A 24,830-nucleotide genomic window follows, 5' to 3' on the forward strand; every position below is an offset into this window, starting at 1 on the left:
ATTCGTACTTATTTCCTGTATTTATACTTATTCCTATTATCTTGTAAGCGATTGACAAATAAATAAATAATAAATAAATAAATCCCCTGTGAATTGCTACAGCAGTATCTATACAAGGATTCTACTTCTACAGAAGTAAAGCCCTTTTAAGAAATCAATTCAATTTCCATATTTTTCACATGAATATACATTAATTGGCTCTATTTGCACGGTAATAATTAAATGACCCAAATAAAGGACAAAAGTGAGTTTTTGAAAATAAATAAATAAATCTAATGGGCAGCTGACGCCTTCCATTTTGTCCTCCTCACAGGGTGTGGACAACAAGAGATGTTACATTGCTACTCAGGGGCCTCTTGCCCATACAGTGCTTGATTTCTGGCGTATGATTTGGCAATACAAAGTGAAGGTACGTTGTAACACGGGATTGCAGAGGCAGTGACTGAACTCAAGGCAGAATCTGAAAGGACAACGGGATTCCCTAAGTTCTAACTTTTTCCTCAGGGTCCTGGTAAAAATGGCAGACGTGTCCAGGGTGTGGGGGGTGAGGAGGGGATTACTGCTGATATAAATACCCATTGAGAAACAATATATATTTCTCAATACCCATTGAGAAACAATATAGTCATCCAAAATAGAAGAGAGTAGAATAGAATAGAACAGAACAGAACAGAACAGAACAGAACAGAACAGAACAGAACAGAATAGAATAGAATTCTTTATTGGCCACACAAATTACTTGTGTGTCCAATCACAAGGAAAAAGTTTGCATACCCAATAGCACAGGATTTTAAATAGGAAAAAGGGAAAAGGGATTGAGGTATTCTGAGAAGCCCACAACCCTTATAATGTATAGAATTGCCAAAGAGAGAACTGGCTCGGTGCCGGTGTTTCTGATGAAAAAGATTTTTTAAAAATTTATTTCACTGAGAGAATGGTAAGATAAGATAAAAACGCGTGTTGTTTCCAATATCTGATCAACTTTGAGAATTGCTCCAGAAAGGATCCTTCCACTCTGAGAGTTTTCCTGCCTTCCTTTATATCAGGGGTGGGATTCAACTGGTGTTACTACCAGTTCGGTGAGAGTGTGGTTTGTACGCGCGCACACCAGACGCGTGCTGTGTGTGTGTGTAAAACATTTGCAAAATGCTGCCCAGAAAACACTGCATGCAGGTACGCAGCATTTAAAAATCCTCTTCTTTCCTGCTTTTTCAACCTCAGCTGTACCGTGCAAAGCAGCTGAGGTTGAAAAAGCAGGATATAAAGGACAGCCAAGAGCTCAGGTGGGTGAGCGGGCCAAACAAACAAGCAAAAGGTCATTGCAGCAAGCCGGTTCTGTGTCTGCTGCTCTTCAGAGTTACTGGTTCTATAGGACTGGACCTGTAGCATCCGACCTTGCTCTGCATGCTGGTTATCATAGATTAGAAAGGCGGTTTTTGACAATGTCTCTCTTTGCAGGTGATTGTCATGGCTTGCCGGGAAGTAGAAATGGGCAAGGTAAGAGCTAGTAACAGAGGAACAGTATCGGGAAGCAGGGAAGCTTCCTTCTGCTTCCCTTCAGGCTTGTGGCTTGATGGGGAAAATAATGTCAGAATTTTAGCTAACCTCCTTTCTTTCTTTTAAAAAAATCAGAAAAAGTGTGAACGTTACTGGCCTTCTGCAGAGGAAGCCTTGCATTTTGGACCCTTCTCTGTGGCACAGGTGAGATGATTGTATCTGGGCAGGCAGCAAGCAATGCGAGGAGGAGGAATTCAAGCCATAGCAAGCTCTGTTGCTTCTAAGTCTAGCAGAGACATCTGCACCGCTCACCACAGCTTGATTAAGGATTGAGGTTTCTCGTTCAGAAATTCTGGAAATGTAATTAAGAGTGAAAGAAATTAGATCAAGCCAGTCCAGCATTTAGACAGCCAGATAGAAGTTCTCAGGTAGGTCATGAAAAAAGATGGTCATTCCTAGTTTGCTCATTGGAGTTTCAAGGCTGAATTTAGAGCATTTACAAGAAGTCTAATAATACCCAAAATTGGGTATTGAGAATACCTTGAACAACCTCCAAAACAGGAGATGCATGCTTGGCAGGGCTTACTGATATCTGTGTTGAGTCCAGTCATGGTTGAGGGCTGAATCACCAAACTACCACTAACTATTCAAACTACTACTAACTATTTAATTACTCTCACTCCCAGGGCATTGTGGGAAACTTAAACTGTAAAATAGAAGTTCAGTCCATAGCAGCCTGTTGCTATTACCCACAGCAGAAAGGAGATCCATTACATGGGACTTTGACAAGCCTGCTTTTAAATTTAAAGCCAGGCCTATTTAGATAAAAGCTGTTATTAAACCCACCCCTGATTCAGGTTTCCCTTCCCTACTGCTCTTTAAATGCATTGAACTACCAATTGCCATTGTAGAGTAAGTGACACAATACTTTCCAGACCTAAGTTAATTTATGACCATCCATTTCTTGGTGAACTGAATGACATACGTGCTACTGTTGAGCAGAGGATCAACTGTCTTGTTACATAACTTCCTTACAGATCTTTCACTGTTATATCTATGCTTAGGCATAATTGACTAGAGTTATTCAATCTGGGCTGCAGAAATCTCAAATGCTGTCAGAAATCTACTCCCATTAAATGGCAGCAAAAGGATGTTTTTTTTAACTCTCAACTATTTCCTCTCTAGGGTTCATTTGGATGTTTGCAACCCTTACAAATGAGGGAATAGAAATATCACTAAGACTTATATACTGCTTTACAGTGCCTTACAACCCTGTCTAAGCGGTTTAGAGTCAGCCTATTGCCCCCCAACAATCTGGGTCCTCATTTTACCCACCTCGGAAGATGGAAGGCTGAGTCAACCTGGAGCTTGGTGAGAGTTGAACTGCCAAATTGCAGGCAGCCAGCAGTCAGGAGAAGTAGCCTGCAGTACTGCACTCTAACTACTACGCCACCATGGCTCATGGGAGAATCTCAAAATTCAAACATCATTAGGATTTTGATCCTGTTTTCTTTTCTCTGCCTTAGGTCAAAGAGCAGGAACTCAACCCAGATGTCATTTTGCGGGTATTTACCCTGGCATTTCAGCAGGTGAGCTTTGTATTATATAGATTCAGATCCAATTCATTTCTTGAATCTCTCCAGAGTTTGAGATTAGTTGTTTGCACTGCACAAAAGAAAAATGTGATGTTGAGAGAAACACACACACACACTTTTACTTGTAGTCATTCATACAAATCCTAGCCAAACATACACTCTTGTCAAGAAAGACAAACCTGCTAATTTGTTCAAACAAATGCACAGATAAAGAAAACACTGACAAATGTCATTTGCACTTCCACTGGCTCCTTTGACCTCGCAAGATGGCATTATACTATACAGTTGTTGCATTTAATATTTTTAATACTTTTTTTAAAAGGGGGAGCTTTGTGGGAGGCAAGGCTGCTATTTGAGGGAAGGTTAGAGCTTATGGGTTGCAAACCCCAGTTGTAAAGAGCTCTTTCTAGAATTCCAATTCAATAGTTTAGTGGTTGTACTGTATTTGTGAGATTTGATATGTTTGTGAACCTGATTCATATATGTGCTTCTGTAATATTTTATTACATTAAAATGTTAAATGTGGTGTTTCCTCATTGATTTATAATATAAGGGATTACTTTTCTTATCTCAGGAAGAACGGGTGATTTCCCATTTCCAGTATGTGGCTTGGCCAGACAGAGGCATCCCTGATACTTATGGTTACTTCCTCAACATGATTGAGCAAGTGAGATTTAAGCAGGGTGAGGACACCGTACCCATCTGTGTGCACTGCAGGTAGGGGAGGATTTGGTGGCAAGACCCTGTAGAAAGACCACATTGCTGATTTACTAGTAAACGTAACAATTGAATATGAGGAAACAAGTTTTTGTAGAATGAATGAATGAATGAATGAATAATTTTTGCACTGAAGATGTGAGCCCTTCAAGGTAATCTAGACAAGAAGCACAATTATGAGTTCCTACTTATATTAACATGGGGGTTCCCAAAGTCTCATTAACCCCTTCATGAAGTTTCAGATTGTTCATCAACTCCCAAACATTTATTATACTATACTAATTATATTACTTTAATAACACTATCAATAATTAAAATATGAATAATCCCTGTGGTTATCGGCATACGGCATGCCATACCAAAAACTCTTGAATGTCAGTTAGAAAATCTGCGTATTGACAGAATTTCCATCTGCCAAACACAAATGACCGTATTGCTTGGATCTGCACATAGACTATGCTAATACATTACAACATCCTAAGCTTTTGGGAGTAGGACATTGAGTAGGAAGGCCAGCAGTACAGCAGCTAAAAAACACTGGCAGTTGTGATTTCACATTTTTGTTTACATAATAATATTTGATTGTCCCATCAACCCTTGAGAATTGATCTTGACCACTTTGGAGAATCATGCATTTACAGAATCTTGCAGGACTAAAAGAATTTCTCCTCTCCTTTTACTATTTCTCTCCGTTCATTTCCCCCTCTTTTTACTTTCCAGAAAACTGGGGCGGGGGTGTGGGAATACCATTGCTGTTCTGGGATCATAGTAAAAAAATTGATTGATTGATTGATTGATTGGGAGAATCCCTTCTGAAACACTTTCCAAGACCTCCCCCCCTCCTTCCGTGAGATATCATTTATATGACAATTGTTCCATGTAACTCTTCTCCTGTTTGTCAAGGTCATCCCCACATACCATGATAGAAGGATATATGTCAACATCTCCTAGCCTAGGACAACTTGCTGTGGCCAAATCGCCACAGGACAACTCACCATGGGCTACTCACTGCAGGACAACTCATTGCAGGACAGGAGTTACACTAATATCATTAAAATAGTGGAACAGAGTAATTAAAGAAAGATGGCAAAGGAGGGACAAAGTGAAATGTGAATGATAAAAGTTAAAATATTTTTCAATTATTTTAAATAATTAAATTGAATGATTGAAATGGCCCTGCGGTGATTTGCCCCATGGCGAATTGTTCTATTCCCTGAATTATATATTAGGATGCCTTGAATGGTTTTTTTTCAGTAGTCAAGTCTTACAACGTTCTCATAACATCACTCAGCTCTTCTTTAGCCATTCAAGAGATATAATTGGCATTAATATTTGTTTGTCATTATAATGGTTGGATTTTCTAAAAGATAGTACTATACAGTCAGTAGTGGGGAATTATGTCAACCTTAAATTATGAGAAGATATGGGTAAATAGTGAGGTGGCCAAGGGGAGCCAACTGACAGCAAGCAGCAAAGCAGATTGACTTTAAATCTAAAACAATCAAATCTAAAACAAATGAGGCAAAAATTGTCAAAAATTCCAACACACTCCCTTCAATGGTATCAACATCTCAACACAGTAACTCTAAATTAATTGCAGATAAAAATTCCACCTTAAGTTGCAAAAGAATCCTATGCCCTCATTTAGGGAGAAGATCCAGGCAGACTGCAAAGAATTCCAGAAATATTGGATAAATATCTAATAAACATTCATTGTTGCATTGTAGAATCTGTCCAATCGTATTTGCAAGATTCCATGGGAAGTTGTTTTAGATCCTTTCTCACTATTTCCTTCTCCTCTTTCTTTCTTTATAGTGCTGGCTGTGGTCGGACAGGTGTGATCTGTACATTGGAATATGTACGACAGCTGCTGCTTAAAGAGGTACTTGAACCCCACTAAGCAAACTCACCCTCCCCAAAAATAAAGAAATTGGTTTCTTGGTGAACTGAAACTGACTTTGTGCATGTGGCTTTTTATATTTATTTCTGGCCTGTGTCTATACTAATCTAACATAGAGCCTCCCAGTTACCTTGGGCAATGAGATTCCTGCTATCTACTACTATGGAATTATAGTATATAATTTATTGGGAGAACATCGGCTTGGAAAAACCTGAGACAGTTGCAAAAATATTAAGGTATCACACATGATGAGGAAGAAAAGATATTCAGCAATGCATACTGTATGTCTAAAGCATCTGCACATATAGCCCTTTAATATTGCTATGTGCATACACTTCCAAGCAATGAGACATTCCAGGTTGCCACAATTTATTCAGTGTACATTTTCCCTCAGAAGAGATCATGGGCATTGATGGCAATTAGTCACATAAGTCATATTTCTGCATAGGGCGCTTAGCCATGTAGGAGAGGGAAGCCATCAAAATTAAATACCTACTCAAAATCTGGCAGTAGCAGGAAGATCTGATGGAAAGTTCTCTAAACCCCTGTTCAAAACCTGGGAACTCCATGCAGCCTACCAGATGGAGAAAAAAAAAACCTGACAAGAATAGCAGAATAACTCAGAGGTGGGAGGAATGGGTCTCTGTCTGAAATGGTCAACAGTATCACATTTCTCCTTCCCCAAAGATTCCCTGATTGTGATGCTGTCAGAATAACCAGCAAAGCACATTAGATTTTACACATCTTGGAACTGCTGTAGGTTACTGCCTGTTTCAGGAAAAAAAAAACATTTTTAAATATTGAAAAAGATAAGCATGAATTAAGTCAGAACCTCATTCATGACTGTGGCAAGCTAAAGGCATGTTGTACAAACATAGCAGAAGGAAGATGGGGGGTGGGCAGGGCATGTTTTATCCATTAGATGCAAATAGGGATAGATCTATAGTCCCAATTATTTTTCTTGAAGCATTGACTAAGTGAACTGGACCAAAGCTTAACCTTTGACTGGATTATGGTGATCCCCATACTTTTATTTCAAAGGGAACTTTCTTTCCCCCATGCAACTAACAGGTGCAAACACAGTGTGTAGAATTAAATACCCTTCAAATCTACCTGGAGGTCTCAGACCAAATTAGAAGATTATGGTGAGTGGTGGCCTAATTTTTTGCTCACCATTCATCACCAAAGTACTTCTTCTCGGGAAAACTTCCAGAGTTGCTTACTTCTTTTTTTTTTTTTAATGCAGACGACTTCTTATTAAGGTGCCCTCACAGCTCAAAGAGAATTATAACTAAAGGGAATAGTAAAAGAGATTAGTGTATGCATACATATATGCAGATAACTTCTGTCTGATAAGGCACGGTTGAGATCCAGATCCCTTTCTGGTGATGTTCCAGGTAGTCTTTGAAAATGTAATTATTCTCCTAAATCTTGAGGTAGAGTGGTAGTTAATCCATGCAAGATTTAGTTTTGTTTGGCATGGATTTTCTTCTGCTGAACAGATTCCTCTTGTTCTTATACTTTTAATGTACTAGCCTTTTATAATTTACAACATCCAGTTATTAAGTGTTAGGCATTTTTTAAAAAAATATGCATAAATCTATATATAAAAGAATATGTTCTTCTGTGAGAAAAAAAGAATGTATCTTCATTTGTCAGTTTTTCATTCTTTTTCAGAGGATTTCTCCATACTTCAGCATTTTTGATATAGTCCTAGAAATGAGGAAGCAGAGGCCAGCTATTGTCCAGACCCAGGTGAGTTCCCATAGTCAACTCAAGATATTTGAGTGAGGCAAAATACCAGGAGTGCTCTTTTCTTACCTATATAGAAGCTGACTTGACTAGATGGCCTACAAGGTCCCTTCCAACTCTGTTATTCTGTGATTCAGGAGACAAAGGGTATGTCTGTGAAGAACAGATTAGTTTAGGGAATACCATGCAGGTATTAAACTAATCTCTGAAAAAACACACTTCCCAATACATTAAGATCTCAGTGGAATGAAATAATTACATTTTACCTGAGTCTAAAGAAAAGTTGAATTCTGAAAATCCTTTATTGCAACCAATAATTATAATAAAGAGCTAAAATAAATGCCCGGTGATAGGCTTGAAGGTATAAGATAGTATAAAATAGTCCACATTTCCCAATAGGAAGCTGTAGCTTATGGAGTGAGAAACTTGAAGAATGTCCCTTCTAAGGGGAATTGCATGGTAACATACTGTATATATTTATTAAAATAATAAGAGAAATTATAAGGGTATTCTTAGAAACACCAGCAGATGAAAGCTAATACAGCCTTCGGGTTCAGTTTTTTTCCTGCTTTCAACCTATGCCTGTTTTACTATGCCTGACAAAACTCAAAGGGAGCCACTGAGAATTGCTACCAAATACAGTACTTGTTTGCATGTAGGTCTACAACTACAGGTAGTCCTTGACTAACAACCATTTATTTAATGACTGTTCAATGTTACAATAGCACTGAAAAAAGTGACTTATGATTGTTTTTCACACTTATGACCACTGCAGCATCCCAATGGTCACATGATCAAAATTCGGGAGCTGGACAACTGGCATGCATTCATGACTTGTGATAGTTGTACTGGGGTCATGTGATCACATTTTGTGACCTTCCCAGCTGGCTTCTGACAAACGAAGTCAATGGAGGAAGCCATATTCACTTAACAACTTCATAATTCACTTTACAACTGTGACAAAAAAGATCATGGGGCAAAAAAAATCACTTAACAACTGTCTTGCTTTGCAATGAAAATGTTGGGCTCCATTGTGGTTGTTAAGTGGAGGACTATCTGTACACAAATCTACCTCCTTCCTAGAGGGCAGCAAAGAGCTAGCCTTTTTGGTGTTTTCTTGCTGTCATTTAATGATTGCCTACAGTTTGCAGCCTAGATACAATAGGCCTACCTGCATGAACAAACTACAGTATATAAGCTTATAGTTTACAAACTATAGGTTTCTCACACATCTGTGTCACATCTTTTCTTGTCAGGAACAGTATGAATTTGTGTATCGTGCAGTCACTGAAATGTTCCGGGATGCCCTGGATATTTCCTGCCCAAATTATGAAAATCTCAAAGAGGTAAGAGATGGAACCAAACAAGCTTTTTCCACAGGGGGCATGATAGCTTCCCTGTTCTATGAAAAATGGAGGGTTTTTTTTCTCCTTAGGCTTGACAGTTATAAGGCAATTTTGCTTTCTTGAAGCAACCTTATAAGAACTACTTTGAAATACTTGGTTTAATGCAGGCAAAAATTAAATCCAGTTACTGTATTGTTCATTGTATTTTATGTGTTTAGTGTAAGACATGACGATTTATTCCCATGAGGCTCAGGAATTAGATTTAGATTTCCCTCTCATTCATATGAACGTATTAATCCCCATAATTGTCTTTCATTTCCCAAATGTTTACTGTGGCTTCTAAGGCTAGGTCCTTTGTATTTAGTGAGGTTAATTCTGTGCTCAGCATGCAAAGATGAAAAAAAATCCTCCTATCTTGTGATTTAAGGTAGAAACTCCCATTTTATCACTGCGGTGATGCTGAGAAAGGAAGATTTAACTTTTTTTTTTAGTTGTATTTTCTCTACCCAATGCTACTGTTATTTCTGCAAATAGGGGGAAAATGCCACTGTATAAGTATTCACCCTGGCAGGATGAAAAAAGCTGTGAGTTATTTCCGTATTGGAGAATCTAAAACCTATCGTCTTTCCCTGCCCTGCCCCAATTGGTTCCTCTTTCCCCCCTGAAAAGAAATAAAAATATTCATCACTGACAGAAAAAGCGCTGTTTCCATTTTAACTTCCCAGAAAGTTAAACATCATGAAGGTGGTGGGCATGGCTGGCTGAACCAGTGCTCAGCAGGGAGCCTGTGGGTTCTACTGTGAGATGTTTAAAAAGAAAAAAAAAAGATGGCTTGGCAGTTGCTACAGTCCTTTGAGGGGACTATGGTCTCACTTCAGCCAAAAGTAGATTTCTGTGTAAGTTATTCTTTATTTGTTAAATATCCTGCACTACTTCCCTCCCTCCCTCCCTCTCTCTCTCTTCTCTCTCTCTCTCTCTCTCTCTCTCTGACTCTCCTTCTCTTTCTGTCTCTTTCTCTTTCTGTCTCTTTCTCTTTTTTTTTCCTGTCTCTATGTCTCTTTCTCTTTCTGTCTATCCTTCTGTCTCTCTCTCTTTCCCTTTCTCTCTCTCTCTCTCTCTCTCTCTTTCCCTTTCTGTCTATCTCTCTTTGTTACTCTCCCCCCACCCCCACACATACACACCACTCATACCCCCTCACATATCTCACACACACCCTGGAGCAAAAAGGAACAATTCATAACAGAATAATGCATTAAATAACTTAAAATATTTAAATTGATTATTTAATAAATGAATAAACCCTTACATAATAGTATGTATTTTTCTAAATGTCTCTGCAAGGCAGCTCCCAGGCACACAAAGCTGGAAACTTTGGAAAATGCTCTTGCGTGAACTTGCGGCCTCCAAAAAACAGCAGGAAAGCACACCTCATTCTTGTGTGCTTTTGGGAGGCTCCAGAGGCCGCAAGAGGGTAGGGCCCTCTCACACAACAAAAATCTGGAGGCCTGGCATACCACCCAAAATACCATGATGTGTCATAGCCCTAGTAAGCTTCCATGGTTGAGAATGGAGGTGAACCTCGGCCTCTCTGGTCACAGTCCACCATTGCATGGGAAATAACTTGAACAGGCTATCAGTGATCCTCATTTTTGCTTTCATTTCACTCTCATCATAAATTCCCCTTTCACACCCACAAATGCCTTCTACTATGGATTTTGAGATGACTCCTCTCTCCAGAGGTTTGCCAAAGAAAGTTTAAATTATTATCATTGACATGGTGTCAACTATAAAACCTGTATACAAAATGCTCAAGGCTCATGATTTAATTGGAGTAACTGCCGGAACCCTGATACATGGCTTCATGGTCGGAAGCGTTTCCTCTGTAGCCCAGATGCCAAACTTGACATGAAGCTGGTTATCTCTGCCCCTGAACATTTCCTCCTGTGGGCTTCGAGTGCAGAAAGGGATGGGAGGACACGCTTGTGCAGATATGGCAGTTTGAGAGCCCAATGCACACACCCCATTTGTTTCCTTTCTTAGGATGGTATCTTGCAGCTGGGCAGGAAGGAAAGAGATACCTGATCAGCTTTTTGAATCTTTTCTACCAGTCTTCTTTTACTCAAAGAAAACTTTCTTCCAACTATTCTATCTTGTTGGCTTGGAATCTAGAGACATTCTCACAATGGTTGGTCCTTTTACAGGACACAGGTCTCTGTCCTAGAAGAATTGCAAATCCAATAGTGCACTTTCATGCAAAAGTTATTTGTTATTACAAGAGCTTGGGCCGTTTCCGAATAATTCAATTATTTTTCTCTGTGTGTATCTCTGAAATGAATCATGGCAATTTGGTAGGGGTAATATTTTCTTTCTTCCACTTTTCTCATATGCCATCAGATCCTATACCCTGCTTTCCACAGAAACCCAAATTTAAGCATCCACTTATATGGAAATCCACTTTGGAGCAGGATATAGCTAGACCAGTCTCTTAAAACTGTATACATATTGGCTTTGATGTTCTTATTCATGCGCCTATCAGAATAGAATCCTGAGTTCCAGAGATATTTTAAGGACCAATTATTTATTTATTTTTATCCTGCCTTTATTATTTTTACAAATAATTCAAGGCACTTAACATATCTAATGCACCTTTCTCTTCCTGTTGTTCACACAACCACCTGCATGGTGGGTTGGGCTAAGAGCCCAAGGTCACTGAGCTGGCTTTCATGCCTAAGGCAGGACATGAACTCAGGGTCTTCTGTAGAGGTGGTATTTAGCAGGTTCTGACTAGTTCTGGAGAACTGGTAGTGGAAATTTTGAGTAGTTCAGAGAACCGGCAAATACCACCTCTGACTGGAGATTTTACAGTATCCTTTCCCCTTCCCACTAAGCCACCCCCACAGAACCGGTAGTAAAAAAAATTGAATCCCACACTACTCTTCTGCTTTTAATCTGGTGCCTTAACTGCTAGACCAGGGGTGTCAAACTCAATTTCATTGAGGGCCACATTAGGGTTGTGTTTGACCCCGGGGGCTGGGGTGCGCATGGCCAGCTCGACGTCACTCCTGTTGGGGACACCAATAGTGGCCTGAGTGCTCTGCCAGCAAAAATGGGCTCCCAAGCTCTGTTTTAGGCTGCAACGGCCCCCTGCAACCACTGTGAGTGAAAATAGAGCACAGGAGGACCGCACACAGCCCTCCCAAGCTCCGTTTTCAGTGGCAGAGGCACCGCGGGCCGGTCTTTTGCTTTTTCCAGGGCAGCCCCGTTGGCCAGCTCTAAGCACCCCACCAGCCAGATTTGACACCCCTGGGTTAGACCAAACTGGATCTTTATTTGAAGTTTTCCTTTTGACTGTTTTATTGAAAAAAAATATTATTTATTATTTTAATGTTAATTATTTTAATTTTTATTGCAAAAATTAAATACAAGCTACTATATGGTAGACAAAATACAAAAAGCTAAGCTCAGGAAAAGGAAACTTTTCAAAAAGCAATGAAACACAGGATAGATTTTAATAAAGGACAGTAATTCAAGGAAGAATTCTAGTTGCTCTTTTCTCTCTTTGGCATGGAGAGGGCTACTTCAGGGTTAATCTGGCTTATGGTAAATTTCCTGCTACAGGAAGCTCAAACAGCTGTCCTCACCTAAAACATTTTTCACTTCCCTTCTCTTTGGTTTTGCACAGAATCGTCTTCCCCTTTATGACGACGCCCTCTCCCTCCGGCAATCGGCTGCTCCCTTGCTGAAGCGAAGCTCTATCCTCCGGTAAGGACGGCCGAGAGTCAGGGCCTTGGCAGTGGGACATGGTCAGCCCTAGAAGAGCAGAGCCTTTTCTGTAATGACCCCTTGTGGGAAAAGCCAGGGGTGTGTGGACGCCGGGTCCAATGTTAAGGAAGGAGTGAAAACCCTTCTAATAAGACTGATGCATACTTGTGTATGTTATATTTTGTAGGGGTTGATTTAATAATTGTGCTTGTATTGTTTTGTTGTTTTGCCTTGTAAATGTTTGTGTTGAGTTTTAAATCATCTTGGACGCATGGAAGAAGATAGTGTCTTTTACTGGTGTGAGTAAATAGAGTAAATAAATACAGAAAGTAACAACTGCCATTGTAGTCAGGAAAGAAACTGAACATGATTGAAGAGCAATGAAGTTCTTTCTGGCATCATCTCCCAATTATCAGCATGAGGCTGGACATCTCAGAAAGACATATGTGGAAAATGTTAAGCTGGGCAGGAAAAGAATTGGATCATGTACCATTGTACATCACAAAGCATATCTCCTTCTAATTCTTCAGTTGTGAAAAATTTCTCTATGCTGAAATCCTGATAGGTGATATTTATTTATTGATTGATTTGATTTGTCAATCGCTTACAAGATAATAGATATAAGTATAAACATGAGTAAGAATACAGGAAATAGGTACAAATAAATGGGGACAATAGGACAGGGACGGGAAGCACAATGATGCACTTATGCATGCCCTTACAGACCTCCTAGGAATGGGGTGAGGTCAATAGTGGATAGTTTGACGTTAAAGGAGTGGAGGGGTTTGAGGATGTAACAACAGAGTCAGGTAGTGCATTCCAGGCATTGACCACTCTGGTCAATGCCTGGAATTTCATTTTGGCATTTTTGTTTGTTTGTTTGTTTTTCTGATCTAGGAGCATCTCAGTGCCTGCTGATCCAACACCAGCACCACTTCCTGAACAGCCAAGAAAACTTGTCAAGAATATGGGTGACACTTACGCCGTTGTGAACAAACTCCGGCGAAATGCAGCAGGAGCTTCTTCTGTTCCTCCCGCCAGTGAGAACAAGTCCATTGGAGAGGCACAGCTTTATGCTGCGGTGAAGCCCTGCAACAGCACTGTGGCTGACTTTCCATCAATAGACCCCAGTGCCTTTGTGGGAGTTCAGGCCAGTCACTCTCTGCCTGGAAGTCCTGTACACAAGGCATCTTCGAATACAGCTTGTGAAAATGCCCATCTTAGTTCATCCCTGACAGGTGATGTGTGAGATTAACTGGATATATAAATGCAGAAATGTACATTTTAGATTGGGTTTATTCATTTTGTTAAGCTAAAGAATTCGTACTTTTACATACTGTATGTTTAGATGTAGATTGTTTAAACAAAGGGATTTTTTTAAACTAAAGCAGAATCCATATTACAAATTCAGCTGTAAACCACTGTTGATAAATCATGATGCTGAGGTTCATATAGCATGCTAGGAGCTAAATTATTTTGACTTGTAGCAGTACTTTAACTTAGCCAATATAAAGTCTGTGACTTTGGCTAAGGATTTTGTGTGCATGCATGTCTGTGTGCATGCCTGCACACACATTGTCTTAAGCAATAGCAACCAAATCACATGTAATAAGAATAGGCATAATTTAAAAGTACAATTCAAAGAGAAAAGAATTATAGATGCTTGGAAACCATAAGGTTTGCAAAATAGTTCCAGAAAATTTGATCTGATTAATCAAAGCTCTCCCCCTAAACCAATTAATACAAATGTGGACCAAAAGGTGCATCTCCTCAGTCCATTGAGGTAATTCAGGTGTGTTCCAATATTATCCATTAATGACTTTGGGTCCACATAATCCTCCTTCACCTGAAAGAAGAATCCACAATTGTTGATGGCTTGATCAATTTTAAATACTGTGTGCCGCTTTTTAGCTGTGTATAGTTAAAAAGAATATGTAATTTTGACAAGTAATAATAACTTAAAGTCATACTGACAATCCTTTAAGGCTCAGTTATGGCAGTAATGAAACAAAAACAAGTCCAAGTCATATGAGTTAATGTTCCAAATGAATATAGCCATTTAAGGCTATGTGTTATGTGAACCCAGCTCTTGTGATAAGGAAACTATTCTTTATGGTTTGCCATATGGTTTTAACCCAAATAATTTGGATTGCACAATATACCACAGCTAAACAGGCCATAGGTTAACTTTTTGTGTGAAGTTAATTTTAGTATTTATGTAGCTATCAAAACTCATAAACTTTATCCTTATATCAACCTTGTGAAAGCTATCGTATCATATTTTACTGAAGGTACAAAATATAGATGTGCTAAAAGATTGCTATCTGATCCAAAGCCATTATAACTGGAATCCTGAAAATGCCTATCTTAAACTCTTGGCATTTACCTTTAAGTAAGCTTATGTGAACTGTTTGTCGATTAATAGCTGAATAGCTTTTTGAACTGGGTTTGCTTTTGTATTTAGCCATAATGAGATTGTGCTTGATTTTGGCTTAATCTGATGTGGGAACCCAGACACTATAGGTCGCAATATATGGCTTATGGGATATCATGGTCTGAACAAGTACATAAGGCCTCCTACAATTAACCAAGCCACAATGGATATGTGAACTTAATCGTAAAAAGGTCCTAAACTGTATTACGTTTTCTTGACTGTGCTAAATTAGTTCTAAGCCCACTGAGGATTACAAAATGAAAGTTTAGGGAAAAATCTCTTTGTAACTCTAAAAATGAATGGAATGTCAGATTTTGACTTTTCTGACCATTTGCAATATTTAGCAGAATTTAAGAAAACACCTACGGGAGTCTAGCATTATTGGGTATAGATTTTACTTTTAGTAAAGACAATGAAAATATCAATAATAAAATATGAAATGGCTTAGATCTCATTGTTTACTAAGACCTCAGTAGTGTAACTGCAAAGGTTTTTTTTTGACAAACTGGAATTACATAGAGAAAACCTTAGGATGGTTAGATTGGGGTTTTCTGGGTTCTTTATTCGTATAATCTGAATAAAAATAGTTTCCTCCCCCCCCCAACATCTCTTCTTTCAGGAGAGTCCAGTTCTGGAGTCGCTTCCTCTCCATCTCATACAAATGGACTTGGGAAAACTCTTCTCCGGAATCTGATGCCCCCAGTATGTAGACTGATTTTTTTCTTTGTTTCCCAAGCCCTACCTATAGATGCCATAATATACAAATCCCATTTATTAGTTTTTAAAAGAAGACATCTTTAGCCCTTCTAGAAGTTGAGTAGCCATTATTCTGCCTATTTTGTAAGGATGGCCTATTTCTGCTTTTCAGTGAATATTTATTTATACACTGCCTGGAAAAGATACAGTAGTTCTTTTCTTATGAAAAAGGGAACTTTTTCATCATTCTCTTACGAGTAATGATTTTTGCCCCATAAAAACTAAACCAGAAATCTAGGATGTTGATATAGCTAGGCAGTAATCATGTTTCATGACTCCTAACCAACCTTTTGAAACAGGTAAGAAATGACCAAGGCAAATTCATGCTCAGCTTTGGCTTAATTCACATTGAGCCAAAGAAATGAAAGTAAATTTCTCTTTCCGCTTGAGTATTGAATTACTTGTTGTTGGCACACACATCATGCATAACTTGGTTACTAAATTAATCCACTTCCTAGGTTTGCACGATGCACTGAACCATAAACTCAACAAAAGAATCTTAATTTGTACAAGCCCCTAATGATGATTTAGCATGTTTTGTGAGTGAAGTTAATGACCAGACAAGCAAGCAGTGTAAGCACAACTGCTATGTAGGTAGCAGGGGTGTTTGAAGAACATCCAGAATAATGGATGCAACATCCAGCTAAATGAGCTTCAATTTTGTAATTCACAGATATTGTAGGACTCACTTTTTCTTGGGACAAAATGAAAAGTTCTTTTTATTCAATTTTATTTTTTCACCTTCTTCTTCTTAGGCTTTTATCTCCTCATCTGGAAAAAAAGGTAAGAACAAATGGGCTTATATAGGATTCACCTTCTATCTGGAAGTGAGCAACAACAAGCCAACTTAGGGCTGTTGCCAAGAAAATTACGAAGAGGGAACCATTGAGTCAAACTCAAAAAAGTATATTGATTTATCAAATTTATATAAGAGAAGCTCACAGTCTATTGAATATAAAGTTTCATTCTGCCTAACTTTATGTTAAAAGATAATTATCTTATATTTATTAGAATTTTATGCTGCCCTTTATTACTTGATAAATAACTCAAAGCTGTGGAAATACCTAATACTACTTCTTCCTCCTGTTTTCCTCACAACAACTCTGTGAGGTGGTTTGGTCTAAGAGAGAGTGACTAGCCCAAAGTCACCCAGCTGGCTTTTGCCTAAGGCAGGACTAGAACTCACACTCTTCTAGTTTCTCTCCTGATCCCTTAACTGCCACACCAAACAGGCTCTCTATAGTGTATCTATATCTTTTCCAGCTAACTCACTTCAGTCATCCTTGGTGTTCTCTGGGCTTGGTTGTGTGTCTTTGTAGATGTTTCATTATCCATTCGTGCATTGATGATGTTACCTAGTTTGGGTAATGAAACTCCTTTCAATCCAGAGCTACAACTATTCTCCTTTGCTGGTAACTCACTTCAGTAACAGAGATGGCCTTTGCTGTGATTCAAAGATGGGGAAGATTCAAAGATGTGATCTTTTAGGTATTGCTGAGCCAACTCTTGCATTCCTTTGCCATATTGCGAGTAGTAAATCAACAACATGTCAACATGTCAAACCCTTTTGATAAATAGTACCCATCTACAAGAATGATCTCTACTGAGGCATCAAAGTTCTTACTCCTCAGGATAGTTCAGTAGAACTAGGCTGTCCTTGTACAGGTAGTCCTCAACTTACGATCACAATTGAGCCCAAAATGTATGTTGTTAAGTGAGAAATTTGTTAAATGAGTTTTGCCCGATTTTATGACTTTTCTTACCAGATTTGTTAAGGGAATCACTGCAGTTGTTTCATTAGCAACAAGGTTGTTAAGTGAATCTGGCTTCTCCATTGACTTTGCTTGTCAGAAAATTGCAAAAGGCGATCATGTGACTGCAGGGTACTGCAACTGTCATAAATGTGAGCCAGTTGTTAAGCATCTGAATGCAAATCACATGACCATGGGAATGCTGCAACAGCCCTAAGTGTGAAAAGTTACTTTTTTCAGTGCTGTTGTAACTTTGAAAAGTCACTAAATGAACTGTTGTAAGTTGAAGACTACCTGTATTATCACATTTGTGTTTCACTTCAAAACTGGACAGCTTTAAATCTCCCAATGACAGTCTTCAGGATGACCTTAAAATAATTAGAAGTGTGCAAAATATTTTGTTTTGAAACATTTGGAGTACAAATGTAATGCAGCTAATATAACCCATAGCCAGTTGCACTGCTTAATTTTTAACTATTTTACATTTAGCCAAGGCATCACCATACCAAAAGACTTTACATGGAAACTGTTTTCCCTTTTTTTAAATACCCCTTTTATGACACTTGAATCAGGTTCAGAAGTGAGGCTCTCTTAGCTTTCTGGCTCTAGCAGAATGTTTGCTTGTTTCTTGCACTCAATTGGCAAGTGTCAGAAAATCACTTTGTCCCTGAACAGTATCATCATTGTCTCGGACTGTCCCTGTGCAAACGTATGAAGATGTGGCCGACACCTCACTCAGGACTTGCCCAAATACTGCAGGGTCTTCTGTCATGGGTGAGTAAGGAGATCTTTAAGTCATTGTGACATTTTAGGATGACACTTTAGGATGGGGAGCATTTTTCAGTATTTGAAACTGAATACACATAACCTTTCATTGTAACTAAATCTTGACTCAATTAAACAGCAATTTTCTGCATCAACAGTGAACTATTTATATCATTTATGTTTTTAATGCTAAAGAAGAAAATATTGTTTGGAGGAATATTCTAGGCAAGATGAGCCAACAGTACAACTTTTCAGGCTGTATGGTCCTCATTACATCTGATAGAAACAAAACACCCCAATGCACAATAAAAATATACAAATTGTCCAGCAAGGAGCTGGCAGTATCAGTTTGGGAATATCTTTTTTTCTCAGGATCTTAACACTTCCATCATTTCTTCACTATATTAAAGAATTCTACAGGATTTAATCCCCATGGAAATGTGGCATGGCCTGAATCAAGTAGTTTATGCTAAAAACCCATTATTTAGCTGAAATAGTTCACCGTAGAAGAATGCCCCAAAATTCCAGTACAGTGATGTCAGAGAACAGTTACCAGTTAAAGGAAGCATTTTGCTGCTGTCACTTTAGGTAAAAGTGGTGCTAGTTACTGTATTTGTCAGTTTTTCACAGTTGGCACATTGCATGTTGAATGACTTCATTTATGGAGAAATAAAACTTTAAATAGTGTTACTTGTTCACTCAGAGTCCCCCTATATGTCAATAGTACTAAGGTGAAGCTCTCAATAACGAAGAGATGCAACTATTCAGAAAATTTGAAAGAGGGCAAAGATTTCTGTCAGTATCTACTTGGGCTGTTCAGTCCTTAAAGAGGGACATACACTCACATAGCACTTTCAGTTACCCTTTTAAAAAGTTGCATCTTTCCCTGCATTGCTGCCTTACAATTCTAGGAAAGAGACAGCTGCTTTAATGAGACGCTGACAAGTGCTATACGAATGTCCCTCCATGTACTGCACAGGACTTATGTCTTGTATTTTCCGCAACATACTGATAAAATGACAATTAAAATAAAATGCACTGTGTACTGAGCTATGTAAGGAAAAGGTCAGGTGGGCAAAATCCTTGGAAAAAAAACAACCAAAGCTCTCAGTATGGTGTCTAACACCTTTCCTATTCTCCCATAGGATTTAACATCCGGATCGGTAAGCCAAAAGGACCAAGAGATCCTCCTGCTGAGTGGAGCAGAGTATAGGCTGCACTTCTGAAAAAGGACACTCATTAACAGCAGGGAGGAAAGAAGGCTGCTGCTTCTGCCAAACAGAAGCACGGAATACTAGATGCTGACCTCCTTCATAAGGAGCAACTACGCAAAAACAGCATGTTTTTCTGATCACAAAGAGGACAACTACTATCAGCACCTAAAGCTCAGGACATCCCAAGACTAAATCCTCGTTAGAACTTATTTTGACGTGAACTTTTCTTTACCAGGTCTTTTTTGGTGGGAGCCAAGAGTGTGGCTAGCTTGGAGATTTTCAGCAATAATCGTTTAGACCCAATACTGGGTATAATCATGCAAGGGAAATTCAGAAGAGTTAGCCAATTAAACAAAATATATGGATATTAATATATTCTCCTTAAGTTGCAGCCACTGAAGTAAGGGTAATCCTTATCAGATACTACTTATTGTGTTTGAGCATTCATGTTGTTTGAAGATTTTGACTTATATAGGATATGAGCCTAACCCAGGGCCAACACTTAGATGGTCTCACTTTCTTTGTATTTGTATTTGAAGATAAGCCCACCAGTCTACTCATAGCCCTTGTTCTTGCAGCTCCTGTATTGTTTTTAAGTTTCCGTGTGTATCCAATAAGTCTTTATACTTTAACATTTTGTTCAAGTCTAAATTATTTGGGTGGATCGTTGCTTCCATTGTAGATAGCCAGATTGGGATTTTTATAGTGTTTCTTTTTAACTTTGATCCAGTTGTATATCAGCGAATCTCTAATCAGATGTATGTGGAAATATTTTGGTTGGTGGGTCCTGTGTCCCAAAGAAAGGCACGCCATCCTCTCTGAAGAACATGACCTTCTATAGCTAATATTCTTTTATTCTTTAAATTAATCCAATCTTTTAGCCAGACTAATGTTACTGCACTATAATATAATTCCCAATTTGGCAATCCAAAGCCTCCTGTGCTCTTCATATCTTGTAGTAGTTTTATTTTTATTCTGGGTTTTTTTACCCTGTCAAATAAATTTTGCTGTCATTTTATTAAGATTATCAAAAAAAGTCTTTTCTAATTTAACTGCAATGGTTTGGAATAGATAAAGAAATTTTGGTAATATAGACATTTTTATGGCTGCTATTCTTCCTAGTAACGATAGTTGCATTTTCGTCCATAATTCTAAGTCTTTTTTTGTTTGTTGTAATAGCTTATTATAATTATTTTCCTTCATTGCCGTTGGTCTCACTTTCTAATGAAAAGCATAGAAAAAAGAAACCAGAGCTAAGAGAAAATGCTTGTACGAAAATTATGAAAGTTCAATGCTGAAGAAAGGGTACCTCTCGTACAATTATGCACTTCCAAATAATTGCATCAGAATGGGTTTGGCTAATTCAATCTTCAGAAGAAACGTATTTTGCATGACCTATATGGATAGATAACTACACTATTTGGAAAGGAATCTCTAATTCATTCTCCCACATGTTCCTCTTCAACATAACTTCCAATGTAACTCTGACAACCTGATAATGTTAAGTGATCGTGCTGCATTTTAGCTACATCTGTTGTAAACCTAGACAGTGTGGATTAGTTAGTTAACTACAGCTTAGTGAATTACAACCTAGACATTTGGAGTGGGCTCAAACAGACACATGTAGCAAAGCAAAAATAACAGAGCAGGTGAGGAATGTCTCCTGCCCCATTTTGTTATCTCTTTATTAGTCCTATTTATATGTTTAGGTAGCATTACTACCATAGACATCAAAAGAGGAAGTTGTAGAAAAATTGCAAGCATGAAATAATAAAGATCAATTGGGAGGGCTGAGAAAGCACTAGAGTCACGCAGCGCTATGGTAAATTACAATGAATATGTCCTCCATCATTTTGAGTCTTTAACAACTGCTATTTGACTGTCTTCTTTGCTGCTAATGTAGCTTTCAAAATCAATTCCCCATAGACATCTTTAGTACTGGACAGCCAGCTCCAATGTTACCCAGTATGCTTCTGCTTTATATATGTTAGCCAGGAAGGCCAACCAGTCAGAACAAGGAAATGCAAAATCCCCCTTTGTGCTGGACAAACATCATGAGTTCCATGTCAGAATGGGGAACTCCTGGAATGGGTGAGAACATGACATGAACCAAAAAGACGATCACTCCTAGAACAGGCAGAAAGAAAAAAGAATGTATTTATGGGAGCAAGCTTGAAGAATCCAGTTCATTTAAGGTCCAATATACAGTCCGCTTCTTTGATGAGAAAGTGGCAGTTTTGAGGCACTGCTACTCAACACTGAGGAATTTTCTCTTCTTGGCTGTGTGGGTGTAGGGGTGCCAGCGCCACTCCACGTCAGCGGTGTTCTCTTGCTCCAAGGTTCCTAGTTTGATCATATATACTGCAATATAAGAGAAGAAAAGTTTGAGCTGGCTGTCATGCTCTACTTCAGGGAATAAACCCCACAATTCTGTTTTCAGTCTAGTTCAGCTGCAGTCTCTGAATGTCCACAGAAAATGATTCTTTAGGACAGAGGACAAGGAAAGATAAATCCTACCCAAACAATGGAAAGAATCCTTAAAACTCACAGCATTTTATGCTGAGGTGGAGTTCACAGCTGCAGTTAAACGTTAATGGGGTTTGTTAAATTTTGGCTTAGTATGTTGAGACCCTAGCCAGTGTAACACAACCAGAGGTTAGGCAATTGCAATACATGTGAACTCAAGCTACCATTATTCTCTAAATCACAGTTAAGTGACCTAGCTGGGACACATCCAATCTTGTTCTAGGACAACAACCTCCGAACAGCCAGCCAGATACTTCTGAAGCAAACCCTGAAACCACAGTAATCATTCCCAGCATTTGAGCCTCACAGATTACATAAAGCAAGAGTACGTTTAAGGATGAATCATGAAGTAAGCCATAACATATTCTAAAGTTGAGGAAACCACACTAGAGTTACTGCAATAGGTGAACCCAGTCACCAGAAGCCATTGTTGAATGGTAGTTATCCCCCATTGCATAGTGCAATGATTCTGACGGACAAAAGCCAAGATTCTGATTTACAAGAAGCCTCTTCTTCATGTGTCAGCTGAGGTTTGAATCAGCAACTTCTTGTTTATTATACATGTTCCTAACCACATTAGTCTTTAGATCAGAATGGGAACAGGAAGAGAATCATACTGAACTCTGAGAAGGGTGATCCAATCCAGTCTAGTGTTCCACAGACATAGCAGTCATTTGAAACATCTTGTGACCCATAAATATTGAATAACTATTTTCTCTTCCCTGGAGGGATTTTTTTCCTCCAGAAGGGCAAGAGTCATAGACAAATCTATACACTGGTCCAGTTTCTAAAGTGCATAGTGAAAATCCATGTAATATGAGTTATGTATGAAAGGACAAGAAGCACAGCAGCAAAAGATTTTTTTTTGCACAGCATTCTCAAATGTGGTGCTCAGTCAAATGTGGTAAACTATAATACTCATAATTTCCAGCCAATGTGGCCATAGCCTATGAATTACAAGACTTAAGCAAACATAACTAGAGGGCACTGCTCTTGACCAAGGAAGCCACTTTCTTTTAAGAAGCAGCCTTACAGTCAACACCAGCAGAAAACTGTTCCATTATGTCATCTGTAGCACAACAAAGCAAAATGTTGCCACTTTTTGTTAGGAAGGAAATAAGTAGATTGACCCATGCTAGAACTAGAGATCCCTTTGAAAAACACTGTCGTCAGCCTCAGGTGAAATCAGATTGTAGCCTTTGACTCTAATTGTGAGAAAAATAACTGAGGACTCCAGTAAAAAATACTGCAATTTGCATATCGTACACTGTGTCTTATTGCTTTAATTGCCATTTGTTGCAAATAGTAGGGCTGGAGGTGGGTGTTTCTTCACTGAGGAGTCAGCCATATTTTAAAAAAAAGATGGAGTGAAAGCAAGCTGGAGAAAAACATGGATTTCCTTTCCACACTTGTTTACTCAAAGCCTGGTATTTCTAATATTGATTTGGAGGTTTTACCTGAAAAAAGCTATTCCATTTGATAATGTAGTGACATTATCAATATATTAGTTTTGCCCATCCGAGGGATGCTGAACAATATCTAGAATTCCCAATAGGACTTGCTCCAACAGATAGATTATTCCAAAATTTCCTCCTCATCCTTCTCCTCCTTTTTCTTCTTCACTGCTTTTGATACATACAGTATCAAGTATCAACTACTACAGTATCAAAAGGTTGACTCAGCCTTCCATCCTTCCAAGGTCAACAAAATGGGGACCCAGACTGCTGAGGGCAATATGCTGACTCTGTAAACCGCTTAGAGGGCTGTAAAGCACTGTGAAGTGGTACATAAGTCTAAGTGCTATTGCTACAAAGTTGAAGTTGCCCCTCTGTTCATTGCAGATTTGTTTTTCACATATTTATTCAGTCCACTTGCCAACCAGCTGCCATGTTCAGACTTCTATCTCTTCCAACCACTTAACTGGATTCCCAATACCCATGTGAAATACTGTACATATATACATATATCACTCACTCACTCACATACACACAAATCCAGTTTGGTCTAGTGATTAAGGCACCAAGCTAGAGAGCAGGAGACCATGAATCGACCTAAGGTGAGACCATGAGTGTCGCTTAGGCATAAAAGCCAGCTGGGTGACCTTAGGCAATCATTCTTTCTCAGCCCAGCTCATCTCACAGAGTTGTTGTGGGGAAAATAGCAGGAGGAAAGTGTATTGGATACGTTCACTGCCTTGAGTTACTTATATATATATATATTTAAAACTCCATAAATGAATAAAGTAGCATATGCTAAGAGAACATTGACTCAGTTAAAACTGCTCTGGCAAGTCAGCGAAAGGCAAAGTTTCTGATTTCACAGTTCACAGTTTGATGGTGGTACTTACATTTCATTTCAAACCTTGGCCCAACCTCAGAGAGCTCCACATTCCGATGGTCAGTCTTCTTGTAAACATGGTGCCTGCCCCAGATAGTATAGTAAATTACAGAGTAAGCACTGGGTAACAGTAAGAGCAGTCCTCTTCCCCAGCAATCAGGCTCTTTGCTCCCACCTCCTCCTGAGTTCTCCCCCACCTCCCCCATTAAACACAAGTCCAACCCAAATCCCAGCTGCTAAAACATGGACAAAAGGCAAACACATCATCATTTCAAGCAAAGCAGCAAAAGCCACACACACACCATATTGGCAAATGTCTCTCCATATATTTGATGACCAAAGATAAATCAAACGGATAGTTGTCTGCCTTTTCAAGTGGCACCACATCTGAGGTGATCTCTTCATTCTCCCCATGGCAGAGCCAGCTACAGGATGCATACATGCACACAATTCATCCCCTCTACAATTAACAGCAGTA

The 24,830-nt window shown here is 38.9% G+C and overlaps 1 protein-coding gene and 1 long non-coding RNA gene across 2 annotated transcripts in view; one reads left to right on the plus strand and one right to left on the minus strand.

Moving 5' to 3' along the window:
* The window catches only part of PTPN18 (protein tyrosine phosphatase non-receptor type 18), a 42,034-nt gene extending 21,453 nt beyond the window's left edge, over positions 1 to 20,581 (plus strand). Inside the window, exons 4-17 of the mRNA XM_026711260.2 lie at positions 314 to 409; positions 1,459 to 1,497; positions 1,633 to 1,701; positions 3,024 to 3,086; positions 3,667 to 3,809; positions 5,625 to 5,691; positions 7,387 to 7,464; positions 8,718 to 8,807; positions 12,490 to 12,569; positions 13,467 to 13,807; positions 15,623 to 15,705; positions 16,515 to 16,542; positions 18,186 to 18,284; positions 19,421 to 20,581. Coding sequence (XP_026567045.1) covers positions 314 to 409; positions 1,459 to 1,497; positions 1,633 to 1,701; positions 3,024 to 3,086; positions 3,667 to 3,809; positions 5,625 to 5,691; positions 7,387 to 7,464; positions 8,718 to 8,807; positions 12,490 to 12,569; positions 13,467 to 13,807; positions 15,623 to 15,705; positions 16,515 to 16,542; positions 18,186 to 18,284; positions 19,421 to 19,488 — 1,344 coding nt within the window. The 3' untranslated portion in view covers positions 19,489 to 20,581. The remainder of the gene's footprint in view (positions 1 to 313; positions 410 to 1,458; positions 1,498 to 1,632; positions 1,702 to 3,023; positions 3,087 to 3,666; positions 3,810 to 5,624; positions 5,692 to 7,386; positions 7,465 to 8,717; positions 8,808 to 12,489; positions 12,570 to 13,466; positions 13,808 to 15,622; positions 15,706 to 16,514; positions 16,543 to 18,185; positions 18,285 to 19,420) is intronic.
* Positions 20,582 to 21,628: 1,047 nt separating this feature from the next.
* On the minus strand, positions 21,629 to 24,503 carry LOC148127131 (uncharacterized). The gene is made up of 2 exons (XR_015741954.1): positions 24,363 to 24,503; positions 21,629 to 21,850 (listed from the first exon to the last, which is right to left on the minus strand). It is a non-coding gene; the product is annotated as an uncharacterized LOC148127131 (long non-coding RNA).
* Between the last annotated feature and the right edge of the window lie 327 nt (positions 24,504 to 24,830).

This window comes from Pseudonaja textilis, chromosome 2 (genome assembly GCF_049901715.1).
Source record: "Pseudonaja textilis isolate UNSWEBS1 chromosome 2, rPseTex1.2, whole genome shotgun sequence".
Lineage (NCBI taxonomy): Eukaryota > Metazoa > Chordata > Lepidosauria > Squamata > Elapidae > Pseudonaja > Pseudonaja textilis.